Source organism: Diceros bicornis, chromosome 21 (assembly GCF_020826845.1).
Source record: "Diceros bicornis minor isolate mBicDic1 chromosome 21, mDicBic1.mat.cur, whole genome shotgun sequence".
In the NCBI taxonomy this organism is placed as follows: Eukaryota; Metazoa; Chordata; class Mammalia; order Perissodactyla; family Rhinocerotidae; genus Diceros; species Diceros bicornis.
In genome coordinates, this window is record NC_080760.1 from 46647763 (window position 1) to 46674501 (window position 26739).

General features: G+C 40.4%; 1 protein-coding gene across 1 annotated transcript in view; it reads right to left on the reverse strand.

The window, feature by feature from the left end:
- Positions 1 to 26010, reverse strand: part of DNAAF11 (dynein axonemal assembly factor 11) — an 85022-nt gene extending 59012 nt beyond the window's left edge. Inside the window, exons 1-3 of the mRNA XM_058564951.1 lie at positions 25956 to 26010; positions 13449 to 13616; positions 8814 to 8891 (exon numbers count right to left, since the gene is read on the reverse strand). Coding sequence (XP_058420934.1) covers positions 8814 to 8891; positions 13449 to 13616; positions 25956 to 25965 — 256 coding nt within the window. The 5' untranslated portion in view covers positions 25966 to 26010. The remainder of the gene's footprint in view (positions 1 to 8813; positions 8892 to 13448; positions 13617 to 25955) is intronic.
- Positions 26011 to 26739: the final 729 nt, after the last annotated feature.

Sequence of the window (26739 nt, forward strand, 5' to 3'; positions counted from 1 at the left end):
AGGACCTCCCAGCCAAACTCTTCCTGAATTCCTGACCTACGAAGCTGCGGGGAAAAGAAAGTTGTTTAAAGACATTACGCTTTGGCGTAGTTTTTTTGCTGCAACAGATAACTGGCACTGTGAGACAAATGAGCTAAGAACTTAACAAAGTTCACACAGCTACTAAATGGGGAATTGGGAATTGAATCCAGCGCTGCCCAGCTGAAAAGCCTCTCTGAACTGGTACACTAGAAGGTCTCTTTGCCAATATTAGCTATATATTACTAACATATCATCACTATCATCATCACCTTAAACTTCTCGAGCTAAAGCTTTGTGGGATACAACTGTGGGTCTATAAGTACAAGCAGATGTAGTCACATCCATCTGATGCATGGGCCCAGTGTAGGATGTGCCTGTAACTCACAGCATGGCCGGAGAGAGCCAGACCAGCTGGGAGGAAGGTGGGAGGAGGGAGGGGGAGTAAGAAAGGCCAGAGGTGGATAGGGGTCAGCAGGGGAGTGTGTGTCATCTCTCTTCCCAACAGTGTTAATGCAAAACACCAGTCACTACAAATGGCTCCATATCCTATACCTCATTATGGTATCCCATTATGTGATACAAAAATATAAGCAGGGTGGGTAGAAGGGAATAGAGAACCTCATAGTCAGTGTGAGAGAATAAAATCTGCATCTTCCACATCAGGGAGTCAACAGATGATGCTTAAAAGGAGAATATCAAGAATATCAAGAAACAGCAATAAAGCAAGGTATGAGTGCATTTTCTGGAAAGACGCAGCGGAAGAGAGAAGAGCCAACAATCACCTCTGGGAGCAGGACTTAGGGGTCTGAGGACATTGACAGACTGCTGTTTTTCAACATAAGCACAGATAGCACTTTGACTTTCTAAACTATGCATTTTATTACTATGGTAAAAATATTAATTATTAAAAAGATGAATATCCAAAATGTACAAGAACAAATAAACACTTTTATATATTCCAGATTCTACTACATAGGTGAAGGAAATTCACTAACTTCACATCTTCAAAAATAATCATATAAATGAAAAAGGACAACAAAATCACTATTTCTATTAAATTAGTAAAAATATAGACAAAATGTTTAAGTATATTGGAAAGGCTATGAGATAACAATTATACTTTTCAGCAATCTATCAATATATAAAACAGGCTTTTAAGTGGTTTTTTTTTTTCCCCTTGATCCAGAATTTCATTTAGGAGAGAAAGGTCCCAATCAAATACCTCCACTGGAAACAAAGGTAATCTGTACAAAGCTATTCAGAACAGTTCTATTCATAATAGCAAATATAATTAAAAACAATTCATGCACCAAGCATTAGGAGTTATTTAAAACACATCAATATACTTGATAATTCAATCATTAAATTACAAAAATGTGGACTCAGTCACTCTATGATCACATATGAATATGAAACTACATCTACAGATATAATTAAGTTCATAGCTCCATGTCTGTATGTTTGTTTTACATTAGCAGAAAATGTTAGATGGACATTATGAAATATGAAAGATATATTTGGGGTAGTCTGACTTAAGATAGAAGTTATCTGGTATTTCTTAAGTTTACTTTGGGAGACTATGGGAGACATTTTAATTATGTTTTTCTTTCATATAAGAAGAGGCTGACATTGAAAGACTCTAACAAGTTAAAAAATTCATATATTTTTGATTTTTCTGTAATTTTGTAGATGAAGGATCCTCCAAATGTTCATTATATTCTCCAAAGTGATGAATCTTAATTTTTCTTCTACTTGGCCTATGCATAAGAAATCAAACACCATTTGCCATCCTAAAGAACAATTCTTGCTGAACTAACAGGTCCTGAGAAGGCATCCTCTGTGGAGGTAGACACTCTACTGAGTCCCAACCTCTATCTCCGGTTCTGAGATCCAGCTCAAGGTCCCACGGGGTCTGAAGGTCACCGATGCTGATTTCCCAGGGGGAGAGCTCACGCTATTAGAAATTCCACCTCTCCCTCCAGGTTAGGGTGGGTAAGGAGGAGGGATGGAAAAAGGCACTTTATTCTATTGAGGTGAATCCACACCGACGAAAAAAGAAAAAAATATACTAGCTATTTTTTGCCATACAGCAAAACAAACAAACAAAAATCTAAATTATGTTTAAAATTATATTGAGATTTACTCAAGTAGGTGGACTGAGTATGTGTATCCATCTGCCTCCTCTCTCACCTCAAACATTTAAAATTAAACAAAAAGTTCATATTTGCCAGCAGATAAGATGTATCCTCCCTCACTACTGCCCATTCCCTCAAACTTATCCTCAAACTACTCTGAGCCCTGTGCATCCACATGAGAGCTGGAAGGCCGAGCACCAAAAGGAAGAAGTGTCCAGGTAAAAGGCTGAGGTGGATTGCGGACTATAGTTGGCAAAGCTCAGAAAGACAATAGTGACAATGCTGCCCTCTAGTGGCAGATGACCAAACATAGAGCAAAAATAGAAGTTTCCTCATCCTTTCAGACACTTTCTTAACAAAAATAACAAGCCCTGGACAAGCCAACCGACAGTGAGAGTTTTAATTACTCCTCTGACATTTTAGATTGACATTTTACTAACAAAAACATAGATATACAGTAAATTTTGTTATTCCATTCGTTCACATGAGAACGTGGGGCTGTAGAGTGGTAGCTGGGGCAGAGCAACGACTCTATTGCTAACGCAGAAAAATGGCAAAGATGGAAAGAATCATCTCAATTCCAGCATTGATGATGGGTTTAGAGATTTTGATAGTGATGATATTGTAGGTTTTGAGGATAAAAATTAAAAACTTACGATGAATATTTATGTCTTTGTTGATAGTCACTGAATATCAATTTCTACGTTAGGAGGCAAATGGGTTAAAATCCATCATAACCTAAGTGAAGTCCCCCTACTTTTAGCTATTGGCAGGTGGGAAGGAGGCGGGGAGAGCAGCTTGCCTGCCTCTGCTCCTGCGCCTGCACTCTAAAGCAAAGCCTGCCATTCAGCACGCCCTGCCCACTCTCACAGAGCTCACAGCAGCCCTGCCAGCCAGGCAAGAGGCTGGATGTGGAAACACAGCCTCACAACTGCAGAACAAGCCCACACCAGCCACCTGATCAGCCAAATCCTTTGTGAGTATAAGCAGACATCAAGCGTTACCAGATATTTAGAGAAAAATAACAGCACAAAATAGAAGCCTGCAAAGTAAAACAGGACACCTCACAGAATGTAGAATACCAAGACAAAGAGGTTTAAACAAGGAATATAGGTTAAGAGGCATGCAAGATCAATTTAGTACAACCAAAATCCAATTAAAGGAAGTTCTAGGGGAGATTAGTGAAAACAGAGAAGAGAAAATTATTGTAAAAGATAGACAGAGAAATAGATGAAATAAATAAGGGAAGAGAGAAAAAAAGAAAGAGTAGGAAAGAAGGAAGGAAGAAAGAAAAAGAGGGTGAAAAAAATGTCAACCAAGAATTCTATATCTGGGAAAACTATCCTTCAAAAATGATAGAGAAATTAAGATATTTTGAGATGAACAGATACTGAGAGAGTTTGTTGCTAGTAAATCTTCCCTACAAGAAACATTAAAGGGAGTCTTTCAGGCTGAAATGAAAGGACACTAGAGGATAACACGAATTCACATCAAAACATAAGGAGCATCAGTAAAGGTAACCACACAAGATAAAAAGCAATATAAATACATTTTTGTTCATAACTATTTTTTCTCCTAACTGATTGAAAAGACAACTGCAAAAAGAAATAATTACAAATCTATGTTGATGGGCACACCATGTATAAAGATGTGGTCTGTGACAATAAACAGCATAAAGGAGGGTAGGGAAACAAAACTACATATATATAAGGTTTTTATAAATTATTGAAGTTAAGTTGATATTAATTTGAACTAGATTGTTATAAATTAAGATATTAATTGTTATTCCCAAGGTAACCACTAACAAAATAACTCAAAAATATATAGTAAAAGAAAAAACAAGGAAATTAAAATGGTATACAAGAAAATATCTTTCTAACAAAAGATAGTTAGTAGTAGTAATATAGAAACAGAGGAAAAAAATACACATAAGATATATAGAAAACATATAGCAAAATAGAAGACATAAATTCTACCTTATCAGTAACTACATTAAATGTAAATGGACTAGGCTCTCCTACCTAAAAGGCAGAGATCGACAGAATGGAAAAAAATCAACAACAACATGATCCATCTATATGCTGTTTAAAACAGACACTTTATTTTTTTATTTTTATTTATTTATTATTATTATTATTATTTTTTGTGAGGAAGATCAGCCCTAAGCTAACATCCGTGTTAATCCTCCTCTTTTTGCTGAGGAAGACCGGGGAGCTAACATCTATTGCCAATCCTCCTCCTTTTTTTTCCCCCCAAAGCCCCAGAAGATAGTTGTATGTCATAGTTGCACATCCTTCTAGTTGCTGTATGTGGGATGAGGTCTCAGCATGGCCGGAGAAGCAGTGCGTTGGTGCGTGCCTGGGATCCGAACTCGGGCTGCCAGCAGTGGAGCGTGTGCACCCAACCACTAAGCCACAGGGCAGGCCCCCAGACACACTTTAGATTCAAGAAATAAATGGCTGGAAATTTAAAGGAAATGAAAAGTTATACCATGCAAATAGTAATAAAAAAAAAAAAAAAGAGCTGGAGTGGCTATACTAATATCAGACAAAACAGACTTTAAGACAAAGATTGTTACTAGAGACAACACAGCATTTTATAATGATAAAAAGATTAATACATCAAGAAGATAAACAGTTGTAAGCATATATGCAAGTAACAACAGAATCTCAAAATACATGAAGCAAAAAATGACAGAATTGGAGAGAAATAGAAAATTCAATAATAATACTTGGAGACTTGAATACCCTGATTTCAATAAAGGATAGAACAACTAGACAGAATATCAGCAAGGAAACAGAAGATTAGGACAACACTAAAAAAACCCCAGTAGATCGAAAAACATCTTTAGAACATTCCACCCAAGAACAGCAGAATACTCATTCTTCTCAAGTGCACATGGAATATCCTCTAAGACAGACCAAACGTTAGTCCATAAAACAAATTTCAGTAAATTTAGAATGACTGAAATCACAGAAAGTATGTTCTCTGACTCCAGTGGAATGAAACCAGAAATCAAGAACAGAAAAAAAGTTGGGAAATTCACAAACATATGGAAATTAAACAACTATTCCATATAACTGATGGATCAAAGAAGAAATCACAAGGGAATCCAGAAAATACTTTGAGAGGAATTAAAACAAAAACATAACATACCAAAAGTTAATGGATGCAAATAAAGTGCTCAGAGGGAAATTTACAGCTGTAAATGCCTACAATAAAAAAAGAAGAAAGATCTCAAATCAATAACCTAACTTTCTATCTTAAGAAACCATAAAAAGTATAAACTCAACACAAAGCAAACAGAAGGAAGGATATAATAAAGATTAGAATAGAAATAAACAAAACAGAGAACATAAAACAACAGAGAAAATCAACAAAATCAAAAGTTGGTGCTTTGAAAAGACCAACAAAATCGACAAATCTCTAGATAGATTAACCAAGAAAAAACTCAAATTACTAATATCAAGAATGAAAGAGGGTACATTACTACTGACCTTACAGAAATAAAAAGGATTATAAGGGAGCAGTAAGAAAAACCGCATGCCAACAAATCAGATAACCTAGGTGAAATGGACAATTCCCGGAAAGACACAAACTACCAAAACTGACTCAAGAAGAAACAGAAAATCTGAATAGGCCTATAACAAGAGATTAAATTAGTAATGAAAAAGTTTTCCTCGATGCAAAGCCCAGGATCATATGACTCTCAGGTGTAGTCTACCAAATATTTAAAGAAAAATTAACACCAATCCTTCACAAACTCTTCCAAAAAATAGAACAGGAAGAAACACTTCCCAATTCATTTTTGAGGCCCATATTATCCCGACAGTAAACCCAGACATAGACATCTCAAGAAAGGAAAACTACAGGCAAATTTAAGGACAATTATGCTTCTGGAGGACAAAATGGAGAGGAGTTCAACTGGTACAAAGTTTTAGTTACATGAGATGAATAAGTTCCAGAGATCTACTATATAACATAGCACCTACAGTTAACAATATTTTATTGTGCACTTCAAAATTTTCATCTCACATCAAGAGTTCTTACCACAAAAAAGTGGGGGGGAACACAAGGAAACTTTTGAAGGTGATGGATATGTCTATTACCTTGCCTGTGGTGACGGCTTCACAGATATATGTGTATGTCTAGACTCATCAAATTGTATATATTAAATATGTACAGTTTTCTGTATATCAATTATACCTCAATAAAGCTATTAAAAAAAATTATGCTCCAAAGGATACCATCAAGAAAGCTGACAAAAAACCTCACAAAATGGGAGAATATATCTACAAATCATATCTGATCAGGGACTAGTGTATAACCCTTACAACTCAACAGTAAAAAGACAAATAACCTAATTGAAAAATGGGCAAAGTTTTTGAATAAGCGTTCCTCCAAAGAAGATATAAAAATGGTCAATAAGCACATTGGTCATTAGGTCTCACTGGTCATTAGGTAAATGCAAATCAGAACCATAACAAGATATCACTTACACCTACTAGGATGGCTACTATCAGAAATAAATAATCAAAAACAGAAAATAACAAGTGTTGGCAAGGATGTGGAGAAATCTGAGCCATCATAAATTGCTCGTAGGAATGTAAAAAGGTATGACTGCTTTGGAAAACAGTTTGGCAGTTACTGAAAAAGTTAAACGTAGAGTTACCATATGACCCAGCAATTCTATTGCTAGGTATATGCTAAATTAATTGAAAACATATGTTCACACAAAACCTTGTACATTAACGTTCATAGCAACTTTATTCATAATAACCAAAAAGTGTAAACAACCCAAATGTCCATCAACTAATGAATGGGTAAAAAAAAAAGTGGTTTATCCACACAATGGAATATTATGTAGCTGTAAAAAGGAATGAAGTACTGATACATGCTACAACATGGATGCATCCTGAAAAAATTACGCTAAGAAGTCAAACACAAAAGACCACATATTGTGTGACTCCATTTATGTGAAATGTTCAGAATGGGAAAATCTATACAGGCAGAAAGTACATTAGTGATTGTTAGGGGATAGAGCAAGGGGTGAAGGAGGAGTGAATGCTACTGAATACGGAGTTTCTTTCGAGGTGATGAAAATGTTCTGGAATGGAACAGTGATGATGGATGCACAATCTTGTGAATATACTAAAAACCACTCAATTGTATATTTTAAACTGGTGAATTTCATGGTATATAAATTATATCTCAATTATGAAAAGACTAGATGATCCAAATATTTCCATTAACAGATATCTTGAGGAAAAATGTATTTTGATTCCTTTTTCACATGATAAATTTGAGATGCATTAGAGAGATTAAATGTAAAATATTAAATGATCAAAATTAGAACTTAATATAGGATATATTTGTATGCAGAAACTATAAAGAAAAAGATTAATAAATTTGAGTATATTAAAATGTAAGACTTTTGAATGATACCAGCATAATTGAAAAAAAAAGAAAAGTAGTAGACAAGAGAAAATATTTATAACATATATAACAAAGGATTAATATATGGAATGTACACGAGCACATAATGAAAAGATAAATCAACAGAAAAATGGCCAAAAGATATGAAGTAGTAATTCACATAAGAAGAAATACAAATATTCAATAAACATCTGAAAAGTTACATGGAATCTCAATAACAATAAGTGAGGTGCAAATTTTAAAAATTACAAAACAATGTCTTCCTATCTTAAAAAAAAGATTGCTTATAAAAAGTATTAGCAAAGTAGTGTAAAAATGATTACTAGCATGGACTATCAGTACAAGTGTAAATTGATATTACCTTTTTGGAGAACAACTGGCAACATTTTTCAAAATAGACATATTTACACCTGGGAATTCCATTTCTTTTTTTTTTTTTTGTGAGGAGATCAGCCCTGTGCTAACATCTGCCAATCTTCCTCTTTTTTTGCTGAGGAAGACTGGCCCTGGGCTAACATCCCTGCCCATCTTCCTCCACTTTATATGGGATGCCGCCACAGCATGGCTTGCCAAGCAGTGCGTCAGTGCGCGCCCGGGATACGAACCGGCGAACCCCAGGCCACCGCAGTGAAGCGTGTGCACTTAACCATTTGCGCCACTGGGCTGGCCCCTGGGAATTCCATTTCGAATATCTAATTCCATTTCTAGTATCTATCCTAGAAAAAAATTTACACAGGTACACAGAGTGAAATGTAAAAGGATGCTCTTTGCAGCCATGCGTGTTATAGCGAAATGCTGGACACCACCCAAATGTCCATCTGCAGAAAAACGGTTAGAATCAATCTGGTACACAGCCCCTGCCTTTCCTGGATACCCAAGAACAGCATAATTTCAGGGAAGAAATTAATTTTCAAAATAATACCCACAGTATGATCCTACTGATACAAAGCAAAATGAAAGAAAACTATCTTCTGTACACCACATTGTTAACACCGCTATGTCCGGGAAGGAGGCTGGATTAGGAAGCAGTGAAGTGGACCTCCATTTCTGAATTCATGAACCACATTATTGCTTGAGTTTTTTACGACAAGAATTAATAAACATAAGACTTAAGTAAAATGTTAATTTGAAAAGTGTAGCTGTGGTTTAAGCAATACTGTTTAAACCTAATTTTAAATCTCAATTTTAATTCATAATAAAGTATGAGAAGGAAATTCTTACCTTCCAAATTTTCAACTTTTTCAATGTTGTTTAGAGCTAAATTCAAATATTCAAGTTTCTTGAGTTTGCTAACATTTTCTGAAATATACAAATAATGTAATTAATTAACCTTCAAGATAAAAGACATTTTTACATAATATACTGTGAAAATGATAAAGAGAATCCAAGGATTATTATAGTTATCAAAACCATGTTGCTTTTTCTAATCTATACCTGTACATCATATATTGTTGGTTGCCTATGCCGCGTCCATTTCTCCCTTTATCCTTCCTAATGGAGCCCAGTTCTGCTCTGTCCCTATCCAGCCCCAACTCCAGGGGGTTAGGCTGAACCAAGCTGGGCTAGTGAATGGCAAGCTCATGTCCCTTGCCAGGGACAACTCAGGACCCCAGGCTTAAGTCAACCAGCCCATGGCAACCTCCTGGCAACTGTGTGATGCAGGAGAGGGCACGTACACCAAGTACTCACAATCAGATGAGAGGGAAAGATCTATATTCCACGCCTGGGGATTTCCTTTCTCTTTTTCCTGCTGGATGTTAAAAAGGAAGAAACTATTATCCTTATTGATACTCATAGTCATTTTGCAACCATGACGGAACCAGCCATAGGATGAAGGCCACTGTGGCTGGTGGACCATTGAGAAGGAATCAACCAACCCTGGAGACTGGCCTACCTCTAGACTTAGAGTTGAGTAAGCTATTAGATTTCCTTACTGGTAAGCCACATTGAGTTACCTTTTCCTTTACTTAAAGCTCAAATCAACCTGATACAGGACTATCGTTTTTAATACATATGAAAACCCATGTAGGGGCCGGCCCCATGGCTTAGTGGTTAAGTGTGCGCGCTCCGCTGCTGGCGGCCCGGGTTCGGATCCCGGGCGTGCACTGACGTACCGCTTCTCCGGCCATGCTGAGGCCGCGTCCCACATACAGCAACTAGAAGGATGTGCAACTATGACATACAACTATCTACTGGGGCTTTGGGGGAAAAATAAATAAATAAATAAAATTATTAAAAAAAAAAAAGAAAACCCATGTAGGCAAAGCAATAAGCATAAATAAGTCAAGGAATCGCTGTAGGATGGGGCCTTTTAAAAACAGCTAATAATCCCATAGCTAACAGTGCTGAGTGCTTTTATATGCCGTGTAATTTTCTAAGCATTCTGTATATATTATTTCAGTTAATCCTCATAATAACCCTACGAGGTATAAACTATTGTCTCCCTTTTACAAATGAGAATACCAAGGTTCGGAAAATTAATCCACTTGTTCAAGGTTAAGTGGTAAAGTCAAGAAATTTGACTCTAGAGCTTGGCACTAAATCATTACACTATACCTTAAAAAGAACAGTCCTTTCTAAGAGGACATGGGTGTAGAAAACCCAGCTAAGGAATGTGCTTTTGGGGCAGCCTCACTTAAATAATGCCTTCTCTGCCCATTTTTCAGGGATATTATGAAGATCAAATATGTTGATTTACAAATATCACCATTATCGTCATTAATATTTCATCTAAAATTTACAAAATATCATATATTTGTTCCCACAGACATGAGAATAACAATATACCTCTCTGAGCCTCAGTTTACTCATTTTTTAAAGTGAGGATTTGGGAATAAATTACTAAAGTTTCTCTCAGCGATTAGATTATTCTAAGTAATACTGATGTTTACAAAAGGTTCTCTAGGCAACCTCTGAGCATTCGATAGTCAGCAGATTTGTAGAGCTCCACGTGCCAAAGATTATGATAGATGGAGGGTTTAGTCTGCATCCTGAACAAAAATACCTACAGTTATCATCGTTAAAATTGCCAGCCTACAGCAAAATACCTGTTCCTTCCCTACATTTGTGATATGTATATATTTCACATTGTCTAAATGGGAAAAGAGTTATCTGGTAGGAAAAAAAAGATGAAATTAGTTTGAGAAGCATTTCTTAAATTACCCCTTAAGAACAATGGGCCAAATTGGTCAGGAAAAAAAAAATGCTCTATAAGTAAAAATGCACAGAGGAAGCTCTATAAGTAAAAATGCACTATCAGGAAGCTGTTAGAAATGCAGGTTCCAGGGGCTGCCCCGTGGCGCAAGCAGTTAAGTGTGCGCGCTCTGCTGAGGCGGCCCGGGGTTCGCCGGTTTGGATCCCGGGCGCGCACCGACGCACCACTTGTCGGGCCATGCTGTGGCAGGCGTCCCATATAAAGTGGAGGAAGATGGGCATGGATGCTAGCCCAGGGACAGTCTTCCTCAGCAAAAAGAGGAGGATTGGCAGATGTTAGCTCAGGGCCAATCTTCCTCACAAAAAAAAAAAGAAAGAAAGAAAGAAAGAAATGCAGATTACAGGAGCCCACCGCCACAAGTTCTGAGTCTGTAGGTCTTGGGTGGGGCCTGAGCCCCACTTTAACAGGACCCCAGAAGGTCCTCAGCTCAGCTCACACTTGGATCAACACTAAGCCAAGCCTTCTCTCAGCCCATCTGTATTCCCCAATGAGGAACAGAGCTTCTGGAAAGGCAATTGCTTTGCAAACTTCTACCTCAATGGCACAAGAGCAAGTCTGAATCCTAGAGAAATAGTTTTACTTGCTAAATAAGTGCCTAAATGCCTATGGGTGGAGTAGCACTGAAAATTCCCATTATTAGGATTTAAAAGAGTGTTTAATTTAAGAATACTTTGGAAGCAAAAATTTAAGCTTTCTCACAGCTCTGAAAAGGACTGAAATACTATGCTACTAATTAGTAATTGTGATGGACCCAGCTGTGGAGATTACAATTTCGGGAACTCTTTTAGATCTGTACAATTAGGAAGGCTCTTTAATGCCCCCGTGCATGAAAGCTGGTGGTTTCCTATAACAGCCTTTTTAATTGAACAATATGCCAGAGTTTCTAATTTCTGGTAAAGTAAAAGATGCCGAAAATAATTATCTGAAGAAATATAAAGAATTTTAATAAATCTTCAAAAAACGATGCAAAATCTAGGCTTTTTGCAACCCTAGAGGCAATTTTCAATTATCCACCAAACTAGAGGCAACCACATCACCAGGGTCTCTCAACCTCAGCAACTAACATTTTGGGCTGGGAAATTCTTTCTTGTGGAGGGGCCATCCCGTGCATCACAGGATGGTTAGCAGAATCCCTGGCCTCTGCATGCAACATGCCATTAGCACCCCGACCCCCCAACACACACACACTTGTGACAACCAAAAACATCTCCAGACATTGCTAAATGCCCCTGTTGGAAACCACTGCCCATCACCCTGGAAAGTTAAAATATAACCTTAAAAGCTGACCTCTGGGCTCCAGTGCCAGAACCCACGCAGGTTGCCACTCACTCTGCCCCATGAACCCTGACTCCATCCCTTTTCCTGCAGCTCTGTTCGGTTCTCCCTTCTGCTCCTACCTTCATCTGGCTGGCCTGGGCACCAAGGGGTAAGGGACAGTAGTAATAACAGCCGCAGCAGCGCTCATCTAATGAGTAAGCACAATGCTCAGCACAGGGTTTCCTGTAGTCCTCATACCACTTCTGTGTGTTGGAGTCATTATCCCCACTTTACAGACGGCAAGATGAGGACTGGACAAGTAACTGACTGGCCTAATTTGACACAGCTTCTAAGTGGCAGAGGCAGGGTTGAAACCCAGGTCTACCTGACCTCAGGGCCTGTGCCTGCTCTTACCACTAAACTACACTGTTGCTTTTCCCAGGGTTGGGGGACACCCCTTCTGTTTCCATGTGGCAGGACCCCCATTACAGTGACTCCACAGACCTCCCTTCTTTCTGCCCCTTAACTCATTCTTCCGGGGTTGGGGGGTGGGGGATACCAACTTATCTGATGGGTGAATAGGGAGAAGGAACTGGGCATGCCCAGTCCCACTCTCTCTACTGGCTTCTGGGATCTTCCTGCCAGCACAAAGCACATGGTCTAGACCTCTGGCCATAAACCAAGGGGCCACTCTGGGTAGGGGAAGCCTGTGGTTGTCCAGTTCTGCAGGTGACGGGGTGAACAGGTTTCATTCTGGGGGCAGAATGGAAGCCTATTTGGGTGCAAGTCTAAGCCACACTCTCCAGAGAGCTTTGTCAGTCATAACGCAGATTTATTGATGTTCACCCACCTGACTCCTGTATTCACCTCTCATTTCACTCCAGACTGGAGCAGTAAACAGGGGCGTAATTGTGGAACCCCATCAATACCCGATAGGGAGCACAATGCCTTGCACACACACATTCTCAATACATAGGGAAGAAGTGGCTAACACAGGCTGTGGTAATCTGACAAGGACTTACCACTCCCACATAATCCTCTCAGTTTCGCAGTGATGTAAAACCATGACAAATGCCTGGATTACACCCTCCTTCCTTTCAAACTTTTAAAAAATCAAGCTATGAATGAGCAAGTCAACTCGTGCTCTGGCCTTTTGCTGTGCCTCCCCTCTCTTTGATGGCCATCCCCATGGGCAAGGAGACTGACCACACGTGGAACCACTCAGGGAAATGTCCCGCACACAATTACTGAGAGGCAGCTGTGTCTACCTCCCCATGTCATTCTGTTTCAGCTATCCCCTTCCTCTAAGAATAACACCACCTTTTCCAAAGTCCTCCCATTCAACATGTTAAAGAAACCACGAGAACAAAGTCCTGAAAACTTACCAATTTTTCCTATGAGATTATTTTGAAGGTATAGGATTTTTAACTCTCGGCACCACTTGTCAATATGTTCCAATCTTTCTATTTCTTGCTGATGCAAGGAGAGTTCCTCCAGGGAAAAGATCACACAGTCATTGTGTTCAGCATTCCGTCTAATGAGATCTTCTGTGACTGAAAGAACATTTGTTACATATTACATCTCCGTCCTCGTGTTCATTATCGGGTTATTACATAACTAAGGCACTGAGTTTTCTTTGCAGTTAAATGTCAATTCTCCAGGGCCAAGTGATTTTCAAAAGGAGAGAGATCAGGGAAGCGCTGCCTCCTGCTGGAGTTTTTGTGATGTCATGGTGAGTCAGAGGGAAGACATGATGATACCTTCGTCTTTTTTGTGCAGGGTCTACATACATTTTGCTGTATGGATGAAGAAAGAGTTGATGGGTAACGACTATAAGAACGTTGATATGGAATCTCGTGGTGGTATCATGTCAAACTGGATGAGACCCACTAAGTCATCCAAGACAGAGCAACTCGCTACAGAGAGGGACAGTTGGGCTGACAGAGGGTAGAAACATGAAAGCATCTCCCACTTTCAAAAAGGAAAGGCTCACTCATTCATTCATTCAATTGATATTTATTAATTTAACTAAAGCTGAAAAGAAAGGAGAGGAACACTCTATAGTTTGCATTGCAATCTTATAAAGCAATCACCACTTGGTCTGTTTCCAGGAGGAGTGAAAGAAGCTGCTCATGGGAGGAGGGGTAATGAGAGGCCCCTCCCCGCTGACAAGAGTCATTTGTAGCACTGGGCTGGCCTGACCCAGCTGGTCGGGACTGTGTGATGATGACAGAACCAAGGGACTGGAGACAATACCCTGGTCCATGGCTGGAGCCAAGAACAGGACAGGAATCCTCTTCACAAGAGGCACTGAAATCAGCGACATAATGACAATGGAGAAACCCTGCATTTCCCAGCACTATTAAAAAGATTACTAATCCATTTGAACCCTCACATTTTAGGTGGAATGTAGAAATACTGCCTGTCCATCCCAGGAGATAATAAAGATCATTTATTGCCATTTTCAAGGTGCCAGGCACTGTCCTAAATGCTTTGCGTGTATTAACATATGAGTAGGTATCATTATTATTTACGTTTCTCAGCTGAGGAACTGAGGCACAGAGTTTAAATAACTTGCCCCGAGGTCTTGGTAGTAAGTGCTAGGGCCTGGTTTAAGTACAGGAGTCTGGCGCCCAACCACGTCCTCTTAACCACAATGCTACACTGCCCCAAACATGAGCAAATAAGAGCCTCTTGAGATTTCTCAGGCTTCCTAAATGTACAAGCTCCTCTAGCTGAGACAAAGTTCTTCATAGCACCTTCAGCTACCCCACTTCTATGCCACATCCTTAAAAGCGGAGTTTGCCCTTTTTTATGTGAAAACATGGATCAACTTGATCATTTGTGTGCAATTAGCTGAACTCTCTGCTACTTCTGGTGGTAGGAGACAAGGCTGCTGGCAATGACAGTTCTTTGGAAGAAAGACAAGGGAGACACAGAGGTTGAGAGATTAAAATACCATATATGGGGAATGTCCCTGCTGCTAGAAGCTTTGGCTCAACTAACAGACAGAGATGGCTGTAAACCAGGCCCTGGGGAGCGGCAGGCCAAATGGCTGGGAAGAAGGCTAATAGGGCAGCCCCGCCAGCCCTGGCTCACTGAGTTCCCTACTGCCTGCTGCACTCCGCTGTCTCTGGATGCCACTGCCAGTATGTAAACCAGGTTAAACAGACTCCTCTATTCAAGGAAAAGAAGAAAAAACTTTCAGAAAACCAAACCTGTAAGAGAAGGACATTAAAACTATTCTCCACACCTCCCACCACCAAAGTTGGTTCTAACAATCAAGTGACATTGAATAAATGGGTACAGCCAAGTTGAGGATACAGCAAAGCTGCTGGGTAAAGTCAAATGTATTATCTGTATCTATAATTTATCTACAAGAATTATCTCAGCAAGGATGCAACGTGGGTTAAGGGGTTGAGATGACACAATCAGTGCTATTTTGGCTAACTTAATGAAATGTGGAAATTATCACCCATTAAGACCCTCAATGACTAACAGTGTATACGTGACTTAAATAACACAAATCCATGGAGCAGGGGGTGGGTTTTTGGAGGCCATGCTGCCATTAGACCTGGAGTCAATGGGGGCCATGAAGACGTGCCCATCCAGAGCCCAGGCCTTCCCCTCTAGACCATGCCCCAGGTAGAGGAACAATGGAATTCTCTGGCCAAGGAGCCCCCAGCCTGCCTCCAAGCCCTGCACTGGCTGCTTCTCCAGGTCTATTCCTGAAGACAGACTGCATCATCGGGTATGCATCCCTACACTCAGGGGTGTCCAAGGAGCAACTATTTTCTGGGGACGTGGAGAGCTTGGATGTGTAGGCTGGAGTATCCACCCTCATCCATGGGCATGAGGGACCAGGATAGAGCCAGGGATGGGAAGAGAAGGGAGGGGTGGGCAAGGGAGCCAGCTCTCCCCAGTCACCATGTTCTGGCTCAGAACCCAAGAAGTTTGAGAAACTTATATTAAATGTAGCCTTCTGGGTGGTTATGAAGGTATACTTGTTAAGGGAGGAAAATGCATTTTATTTGGCAGTTTCATTATAACTTGATACATGGGCCTCCACTTACATTCTTTCCCTGGATCCCCAGTTGCCCCAGAAGGCTTAGTGGGGTATCCACATTGAAGATATAAATCTAACATGAATCCCATAGGAGCTGTCATCTACAGGTCTGTTAAGTCGAATGTGTTCAGGGGAATTCTGAAAGCACTTTGCTAAGCATCACTTGGTCTCTGGCCTGGGATGGCTATAGCAGCATCTGTGCACCCCACTGGGGACACAGGCTCCTCCAGGGCTACAGTCTTAAAAGCTTTTCTGATTGGTCCAGCCCTAAAAACTTGCAGGTTCCTCCAACTGTTGACAAAGCTCCTACTGGTACCAAATATCCTTCCTACGTTCTCTTGCTACACCTTTATTGAAATTTAAGAAACTCTTTTCAGTATGCTATTATTTGCATGAATTTGATCATTTCCCTGCAATTGTCAAATCTTCCCTTTCAGAGTTACGTAGATATTAGGAAGGAATTATGTTGATCCATATCTCCTGACCATAAGAATTAAGATGATAAAAATTAGTAATAGTTGAAAGGGGTGGGGGGTAAGGGAACCTCCCTTATCATAAATAATTTACACACACACACACAAAAGGGAGAGGAGGGACTAAGAGCTCATTTGGCACAACAGGGAAGTTTGCCCAACAGCAACAATTATACACAATTAGGATAGATTAAAAGAAAATGGAGGGGCCGGTCCCATGGCTTAGCAGTTAAGTGCGCGCACTCCACTACTGGCGGCCCAGGTTCAGATCCCGGGCGTACACTGACGCACCACTTGTCTGGCCACGCTGAGGCAGCGTCCCATATACAGCAACTAGAAGGATGTGCAACTATGACATGCAACTATCTACTGGGGCTTTGGGGAGAAAAAGGGAAAAAAAGGAGGAGGATTGGCAATAGATGTTAGCTCAGGGCCGCTCTTCCTCAGCAAAAAGAGGAGGATTGGCATGGATGTTAGCTCAGGGCTGATCTTCCTCAAAAAAAAAAAAAAAGAAAGAAAAGAAAATGGAGAATCACAGAGGAAGGGAGAACTGTGAAGGTCTGGAATTTCCCAGCAGCCCTTTTCTGAACTCTTCTATATTAAGCAAACTGCTGTGCGGCACACTGTTTATAGCACTCACGAAATTGTTGTTACACAATACCACCTCACCTGTAATGGCAAACATCATTGCAAAGCCCAGAGTCCCCAAGAAGAAATGTGTTAGAATACCTACGTGGTGTATGGAGATTATAGTGTTGCACACTTTCAAACAAGAAAGTATTCTGCAGTTTTAGGTACTATATAATTTAGACCAGACATTCTTTAACTCCAAGGAGCACTGTTCCCCTTTAGAAAGTCTTACTCCAAATAATACAGCACTGCATTTACCGGAAATCATTCTACGGATTTGAAAATGCTTTGGAAGCATTAATATGTCATCATAATACTATTTCAAGAGAGATGGTATTACAATGCCTATCATATAGTACAGAAGAACACGCCAAGGCATTATGTGAAACACACTGCTTTCAAGTCCTTATTTTGAAAAAATTCAAAGAGCAAAATACAGAACTCAGATGAATTCTGAGAAGTGTCTCACCCATAGAGGATCACCCAAGATCTGCAGGACTGGAGGAATGAGGGGTTGGTGATGAAGAATATAGACAGTTTTAACCACAGATTCACACTTATCTCATCGCTGCTGAGGAATCCAAAGGTTTAACCAAAACTCATCAGCTAGCCCAGGGTTCTTTTCAATTCCTCACTATGATTGGGTTCTCGATAACTAGAGGGAGTGTCAATAAAATGACTTTGTCGGGTAGCGGTGCAAAGGGCAGAGGAGAAGGTTTCTGGAATATGGGAGGTTGTCATGCTGTTTGCTCCTACAAAGCTTTTCAGTGCATTGAGCAGAGTTCTAGAAATTCCCAAAACCAACAATTTAGTGTTCATTCCTTCTAAGGCTTTATATCATGTTTCATAAACAGCCCTCTATTTCTTGCTAGATTAGGAAAAAATCAATAATATATGTTTATGGCAGATTTTTCAGAATTTTTAAACATCTTGAAAGATTTAGCAGATACATACATGAAATTGAGATTTAATAGAAATGAAGGGGTTACAAATAGGTGAAGGTTACCTCTTGTAGCATCTAAACGTTTTTTTCTTTTATTGTTTTCAATGGAAACTTTTAAAAATAGGATTACTAATTTGCCCTGCCTGTTTTTTACGGACTCAGGGTCATCATAATGAGCATCGGTAGCCATACTGTACCCTAATCCAATGATACTGTTAGGGGCTATTTACACAGAGAGTGCTATTAACAAACACGGATAAAGTGCTATGGGGTAATGAGAGAAATATACAGAAAGTACAATGAGTACAAAGGAGGGAGTGATCAGTGCTACTAAATGACAGCAGCGAGGTCAAAAGAGGCATCATGGACAAGCAGCCTGAGCTGAATCTTGAAATGTGAGTAGATACCTGCCAGATAAACAAATGAGGAAAGGGCACTCCAGGCTAAGGGTGGATGCTCTGATGTGCTGCCCAGTTCCCCCTTCGAAACTGAAGGATTAGCTCCTCTAGCTGCGGGGAGCTCTGCCAGCAGACAGCCTTCAGCTGCCCACCTTCTTCAGAAGTCACCTCAGCTGAAGAGACACCTCCACCAAGGTCATGCCCCTTCCCAGGAAAGCCCATGTCCAATGACTGGTTGATGTGGGGATAGAAAGGCCCAGCCCTCTCACCCCAACTTGGGAAAATGAGAAGGTTATTCCAAATTTCGAGCTCCTTCCAAGTTTCCAGGTTGGTTGGCTAAGGCCCTTGTTAAGATGCATCACAGCCCAACTCCCCTCTCTGCCATTCTTGCTTTCTTCTCTGCTCACTCCAGTAACACTCCCTAGTAAATCTCCCGCACACTAATCTCCATCTGAAGGTCTGCTTCCTGGGGAACCCAGCCTGGAAGAGCTGATAGCGGAAGTGGTACAGGAAAGCAGATGCTAAGACGGGACTTTGGAGTCGGATCCTGCTGCCTGAGTGGCGAAGAGGAAACCATCACAGGTGGCGGGTGGAGCACAGTGTCCAGCACAAGGTGGCTATGTGATGTTTAACACTTGCACTGTTATTGAAAATAAATGGTATCTCAGTCCGTTGAGAATACTATAACAAAAATACCATAAACTAGGTGGATTATAAACAACAGACATTTCTTTCTCACAGTTGTGGAGGTGGGAAATCCAAGATCATAGCACCAGCAGATTCAGTGTCTGGTGAGAGTCCATTCCCCACTGGTGGTAATCTCACATGGTGGAAGGAGCAAGCTAGGTCTCTGGGGCCTCTTGCATAAGGGCAATAATCCCAATCAGGAGGGCTCTGCCCTTATGACCTAATCACCTCCCAAAGGCCTCACCTCCTAATCACCTTGAGGGTTAAGATTTCAACATATGAATTTTGAAGGGACACCAACATTCAATCTATAGCAAATGGGATACTAACGGAAAGGAATGCACTAGTAACTGTGACATATCAGGCATTAGAGGAAGATGGGGGAAATGGTAACTTAAAGGACTATTGTATTGGGTGGCTGCTGTTAAGCACAATTGATAAGGAAAGGCTGAGAGTGACTAATCAGACGTTAAAGCTAAATGTGAGGGCCGGCCCGGTGGTGCAGCGGTTAAGAGCGCGCACTCCGCTTTGGCGGCCCGAGGGTTCGCTGGTTCAGATCCCGGGCACGCACCAACGCACTACTTGTCAAGCCATGCTGTGGTGGCATCCCATATAAAGTGGAGGAAGATGGGCATGGATGTTAGCCCAGGGCTGGTCTTCCTTGGCAAAAAGAGGAGGGTTGGCATGGATGTTAGCTCAGGGTTGATCTTCCTCACCAAAAAAATAAAAAGCTAAGTGTGAAAACCAGAGTACTACATGGGTAGCATATAAGGAGGTTTTCTTCTTGAAACCAGAGGTAGAAAGGGCTGAGAACCAGGACCAGGGATTAATCTAAGAGTAGCAGAGACTTCGGGTTCCAGACACGATGGAGTCATAGGGACAGGATTTAACCTCCAGCCTAAAACAACTAAAACCCAGACAAAATATATGAAAGTAATGTTTAAAAAAAAAAAATCGGACATTAGGAGATCAAAGGGAAATTAGAAAGTATTTTGAACAGAATAAAAAATGAAAAAAAAAAAGCATATCAAAATGTGTGGAATATGGCTAAAACATAACTTGGATGGAAATTTATAGCACTAAATGCCTATAGTAAGAAAGAAAAAAGGTCTGAACACCAGCTTCATCTTTAAGAAACTAGAAAAAGAACAAATTAAACCCAAAGTAAGCAGAAGAAAGTAAATAATAAAGATTATACCAGAATTCGATGAAACGGAAAACAGAAAAACAACAGAGAAAAACCAATAAAAATTCTTCAAGGAAATAAAATTGGTAGACTTCTAGCCAGACTCATCAGTAAGAAAGAAAGAAGACATAAATTGCCAATATTAGGAATGAGAGAGTGACATCATATAGACTGTACAGTCTATACTAAAAGGATAATAAGGGAGTAATATAAATAACTTTATGCTAATAAATTCAAGAACTTAGAGTAAATGGGAAAATTCCTTAAAAGACATAAACTACCAAAGCTCACTCCAAAAGACATAGATAAACTGAACAGCCTATATCTACTAAAGTAATTGGACGTGTAGTTAAAAACCTTCCCACAAAGAAAACTATAGCACTGATGTTTCCACTGATAAATTCTACCAAACATTGAAGGAAAAATAATACCCAATATACACAAACTCTTCTAGAAAATATAAGAAGAAGAATACTTCCTAAGACATTCTAGAAGACCAGTATGACTCTGAGTCCAAAACCAGACAAATAGATTACAAGAAAAGAAAACTACAGACCAATGTCCCTCATGAACACAGATGCAAAAATTCTAAATAAACTTTTAGCAAATCAAATCCAACAATATCATAAAAGAATAATACATCATAACTAAGTGGGATTTATCCCATGTATGCAAGGTTGGTGTAACATTCACAAATCCATGGAATATACAATATTAAGACACCAAAAAAAAAGATAATATCAGTAGATGCAGAAAATGCATTTGACAAATCCAATATGCATTCCTGATTAAAAAAAAAACAACAACTTGCAGCAAACCAGGAATAGAAGGGAACTGACCCAACTTGATACAGGGCATCTACAAAAGGCCTACAACTAACACCATACTTAGCGGACAAAGACTGAATCCTTTCCCCTAAGATCAGGAAAAAGGCAAGGATATTTGTTCTCACCACTTCAACATTCTACTGACGGTTCTAGCAAAAAGGCAAGAAAAAGAAATAAATGGCATCCAGATAGTAAAGGAAGAAGTAGAATTATCTCTCTTTGCAGATGACATGATTGTCTATGGAGAACAACCAATGGACTCTACATAAAGAGCTACTAAAACGAATAACAGAGTTTAGTAAGTTGCAGGATATAAAATCTATATGAAAAAAATCAAGTATATGCCTGTATACTAATACCATTTACAATGGCATCAAAATACAAAATACTTCCGGATAAATTTGACAAATATGTGCAAGGTCCACCCATTGAAAACTATAAAAAACACTGCAGAGATATATTTTAAAAGACCTAAACAAATGGAGATATAGATCTTGTTCACAGGTCAGAAGATTCAATATTGTTAAGATGTCCATTCTCCCCAAATTGAGACACAGATTTAACACAATCCCAGTCAAAATCCCAGCAGCCTTTTTTGTACAAACTGACAGGATGATACTAAAACTCAAATAGAAATGCAAAGGATCTAGAATAGCCAAAGCAACTTTGAAAGAGAACAATAAATTTAGACAACTAATACAACCTGATTTCAAGATTTATTATAAAGCTACCGTAATCAAGACAGCGTGGTATTGGCATAAAGACAGATAAATAGACCAATAAATCAGAAAAGATAGTCCAAAAATAGATCCATACATATACAGACAACTGATTTATCGAGGGGTGCAATGGCAATTCAATGGAGAAAGCATGGTCTTCCAGAAATGTTGCTGGTGCGACTGGATTTCCATATTTAAAAAAAGAACTTTAATCCACACTTCACATCATCTTCAAAAACTGAGTCAAATGGATGATAGAATAATGTAAAGCCTAAAACTATAAAACTTCCAGACAAAAAAAACACAATAGAAAAAACTATGTGAACTTGGGCTAGGCAAAGATTTCTTGGATATGACACTGAAAGCAAAATCTATAAAAGAATAAATTGGGCTTCAAAATTTTAAACTTCTGCTCTTTGAAAAACACTGTTAAAGCATAGGAAAATACAAGCCATATACAGAGAGAAAATATTTGTAAATCACATATCTGATAAAGGACATACCCAGAAAATATAAAGAACTCTTAATTAGTGATAAGAAAACAAACAAATCAATATAAAAAATAGGCAAAATATTTGAACAGACACTTCACCAAAGAAGATATATGGATGATAAGCACATAAAAACATACTCAATATGCTTAATCATTAAGAAAATGCAAATTAAAACCACAATGAGATACACTAAACATCTACTAGAATGGCTAAAATAAAAAAGACTGACTATACCAAGCGTTGGTGAGGATGCGGAGGATGGTGAGGATTCTCATACACTTCTAATGAGAATGTAAAATGGTACAACCACTCTGGAAAACAGTTTGACAGTCTTTTTAAAAGGTAAGCATAAACCTACCACATGAACCAGTCCCAGGTATTTACCCAGAAGAAAAAAAAGCACATGTCCATACAAAGAGATATATACAAAATGCACATTACAGATTTATTTGTATTAGCCCCAAACTAGAAACAACCCAAAGGTCCATCAACAGGTAAATGGATTAACAAATTGTAGTATCTCTATACAAGGCAAAACCACTCAACAATAAAAAGGAATAAACTATTGATAACACACAACAACATAGATGGAGCTCAAAATAATTATTTGGAAAGAAACCAAACCCAAAAAAAAAAAAAAGTATATTGTATGATTCCACTTATATAAAATTCTAAAAAATGCAAACTAATCTGTGGTGACAGAAAAGAGATTTGTGTTTGCTCAGGGATGGTTGAGAGGTGGAAAGGAGGGATTACAAAGGGGCACAAGGAAACTTTGGGGATGATGGATGTGTTCGTTATCCTAATTGTGGTGATGGTTTCATGGGTGTATACATATGTCAAAACACATCAAACTGTACACTCTAAATATGTGCAGTTTCTTGTATGTAAATTATATTTCAATGTAAAGTTGTTAAATAAAAGAGAAGCAGAGCTACAAAGAAAGTTAAACTCTTGGTCTAGGCAGGTCAGCCATGCAAAGGTCAGAGCACCAGTTGGAAAGAATGGGACCCTGACAAAAGGGATAGGTAAATCTGGGTTGATCCATGCCAAAATCCTCAATCTCTAAGCCCTCAGAGCATGCAGAAACAGCCCCTTCCTTCCCATCAAGGACTAGGATTCCCCTGTGCAGGACAGGAGCTCCTCTCAGGACCTGCATGCACGTGTCCTCCCAGCCACTTGATCAACAACTATGTTTAAGTCACAACATTATCCAGCCAGGAATGTGCTGGGCCTGATAAGGGAAGAAAGGGACTCTATCTTGAAGGAGGTGTAGGTCCTAACCAATTGACACCAGCATGAGGCAGAAGTGCACATGTGGGAATGGATCCCATGGGTGTTGAATCAAGGAGGGAGGAACATGAAGTCAGATAAAGGAGAGTTTTAATTTGAGAAGACTCCCTAGGGAGTTAAAGAGCTTCAAGGACTCTGGGAGGTGTTGCAAACACGCTGCTAGGATGGTGCCTAGAAGCATGGAAAAAGTGATAATCTGTGTTATATGAGGTAAAAATACCAAAATTTCTGTGGCAAACAATGGAAGAAGTGAATAAAAGGCTCACAGAAGTGTATATGATAGAGTGGCTATACTATGTAAGGCTGGAAACCTAGTCGATAATCATGTCCCAGGGAGGGCACAGAGGTCACACCATTTTCTAAAGCAGTAATGAATGTGCTAGTGAAAAGGGCACCAGCATCACTAAAAAGTTCCGTGGTGGTTCTCCTCTGGAGGCCAGGGCTGACCCCAGGAGATGCTGTTACAGACCTGGACTAACTGATAGAAATGGGGATGACAGACCCCCAATGACGACAGGTAGCAGCACTTATCTTCAGAAGTTAGGTGGATAGACATTTTATAATGAGGGAGAAGATTGGAGTGACAGCCAGTGGAGGTCTTATCCATGGAGAGCTATGGAAATGGTTCACAGAACATGACATCCCTAAGGACAATATAGATGGCCAGCCAACAAAGGTACTAGAACTACACAACCTCTACAATCAAAATACAACAGGGATTGATGACCAGAAGGCTAAGGACAATCACCTCAATAAAAATTCACAATTTCTTGCCCCGTGTCCAGACCTTAGCCAGTTTCTGAACTTGAAACTAGGGTTTCCAGATTTAGCAAATAAAAACACTGGGTGTCCTGTATTTTATCTGATAATCCACTGACAAAAAGAGAGGCTGGATCCCCAAGAGGAAGGTCTCTGCAATATCATAACAAGAGTACACGGCCACGAGTCCTCCAATCCTTTCCAAAAGGACTGAAGGCCATTTGTGTAACAGTACACTGGGAGACAGGGAATACCAAAACATAGTGAGGCCTCCTGGACAGAGTTTGAGTTGACATTAACACATGGAAACACAACGCATTGTGAAAATATTCTTATTAGAATGGGGATATGTGAGGGCCAGGTAATAAATGGAGTCAAGCCCATGTGTAGCTTACAGTGAGCCCACAATCTGTTAATCCGTGGTGAAGAATATTTGGGTTGTTTCCATTTTTTTCAGCTACTCTGAAAGCAGTTGCTATAAACATTCACACACAAGTCTTTGTGTGGACACGTGTTTTCATTTTTCCTTGGTAATATCTGCGAGTAAATTGGGTGGGTCATAGGATAGAAACAAAATTTGCATTTAATTTTTTACTACTGTTTGTCTAATTTTTTGTTTATTGTTTTACAGAAGAGTGTCAGAGGAAACAGCAGTAACTGGTTTAGGAATGGGGTTTTGACATTCACAAGTCCACCCTCCACCACCAGACTGTCAGCTCTTCCAGGGCAGAAACCCCATCATCTAGCCCAGTCTCTGGATTTAAAATGTTAATTACGACCCTTTCACAAGTTGGACTGTACAAAATTGTCATCTGGGGAGGTCAAAAACAGTGTTGGTATCGGAATGGTTCGATTTATTTAAATGGTTCAATCTAATATAAATAACTGTTAATCCTATCACTGTGCACATTCTCTTGGTGTAATTTAAACAAATACTTTCACAACACTCACTATGTCTGTAAAACAAAACTATTATGGTCTCCGTTTTGGAGAGAGGAGGCTTAGCCAAAGGGGTGAGTCACTCACTCACAGTCCATAGGTAGCAGCTGGAGGAGGCAGGCTCCGGGGTCGGCTGCGCTGCCTTCCCGAAAAGGATCTGAAGGCTGCAGCTCCGAGACAGGGACTAGCCCACCACCACACAGCAAGCGAGGAGGCGCGAGCGCCGGACCCCGGGTATCTGACTTCCACCACCCGCTTTCATCAAGTCCGATGCTTTCTCGTCCACCCCCACGCCCACCCCATTTAAGGGATGAGGAGCCTGAGCCTGCAGAGGCCGGGCTGCCCCGCCAGGCTTGGCAGACCGCGAAGGGCCGGGGTCCGCGGCGGTGGTCTCGGAGCTGACGCCGAGGGTCCCGCGGACCCAGGATGACGCCTAGAAGGGGGAAGATCGAGGGCAGAGGTGGAAGGGGGCGCTTACTCCGGCCCATGGCGCCTCTAGGGTTCGTGGGCCCCGGAAGCTCGACCCCAACCCGGAGGACTCAGCTCAGGCTTCCCGATCACGCCTCTGCGCGTCCCCACCGGACTCGGGAACCATGGCAACGGGGACTCTACGGCGGCCGCGCGGGACCAGGCGGCGCCGCGTTTCCTGCGCTCGGGGGGAGCAAGGAGGCGGGACTCCGCGGTGGAGGGGCTCCCCGAAGGAGACAGGGCCTCTCGCCGACTCAGACCTAGTCGTCTTCCGCGTCCCCCCTCTCGACTTCCTGCAGACTGCTTTTCTTTCCCTAAATCGACTGGCCAGACTAAACAAAAGACCCACAGGGCGCTCTTATTTCCTGATGGGAGCTGCCTCCTAGACGTGCCTCTTAGCCAACCCTTTACTTTTTTTCCGCTCTTTGTGTTTTATTTAACACCTTCGAGTGGGGAGATCTGAATTTGGCCCACCTTTCATTCACTAGCGGTGTGACCTTAAACTTCGTTAGCCTCCGTTTCCACCCCTGTAAGATGAGTAATAATATAACCTCGCAGGATCTTTGTGAAGCTTTAATGAGATAATTTGAGTGAAAGATGCTTTTTCAAAAACATCAGCTCAATATAAAGGTTAGTTGTCATTGTTAGATTCCATCTCTTTAAAGTCACCGCCCAACACCAAATTCCTGCCAACAAGTTTTCCAAAACCACCACAAATTATCCTCTCAGTCAATTTTCCCTACTCATCACTTTCCTTTTGTGTGTGTGAGGAAGATTAGCCCTGAGCTAACATC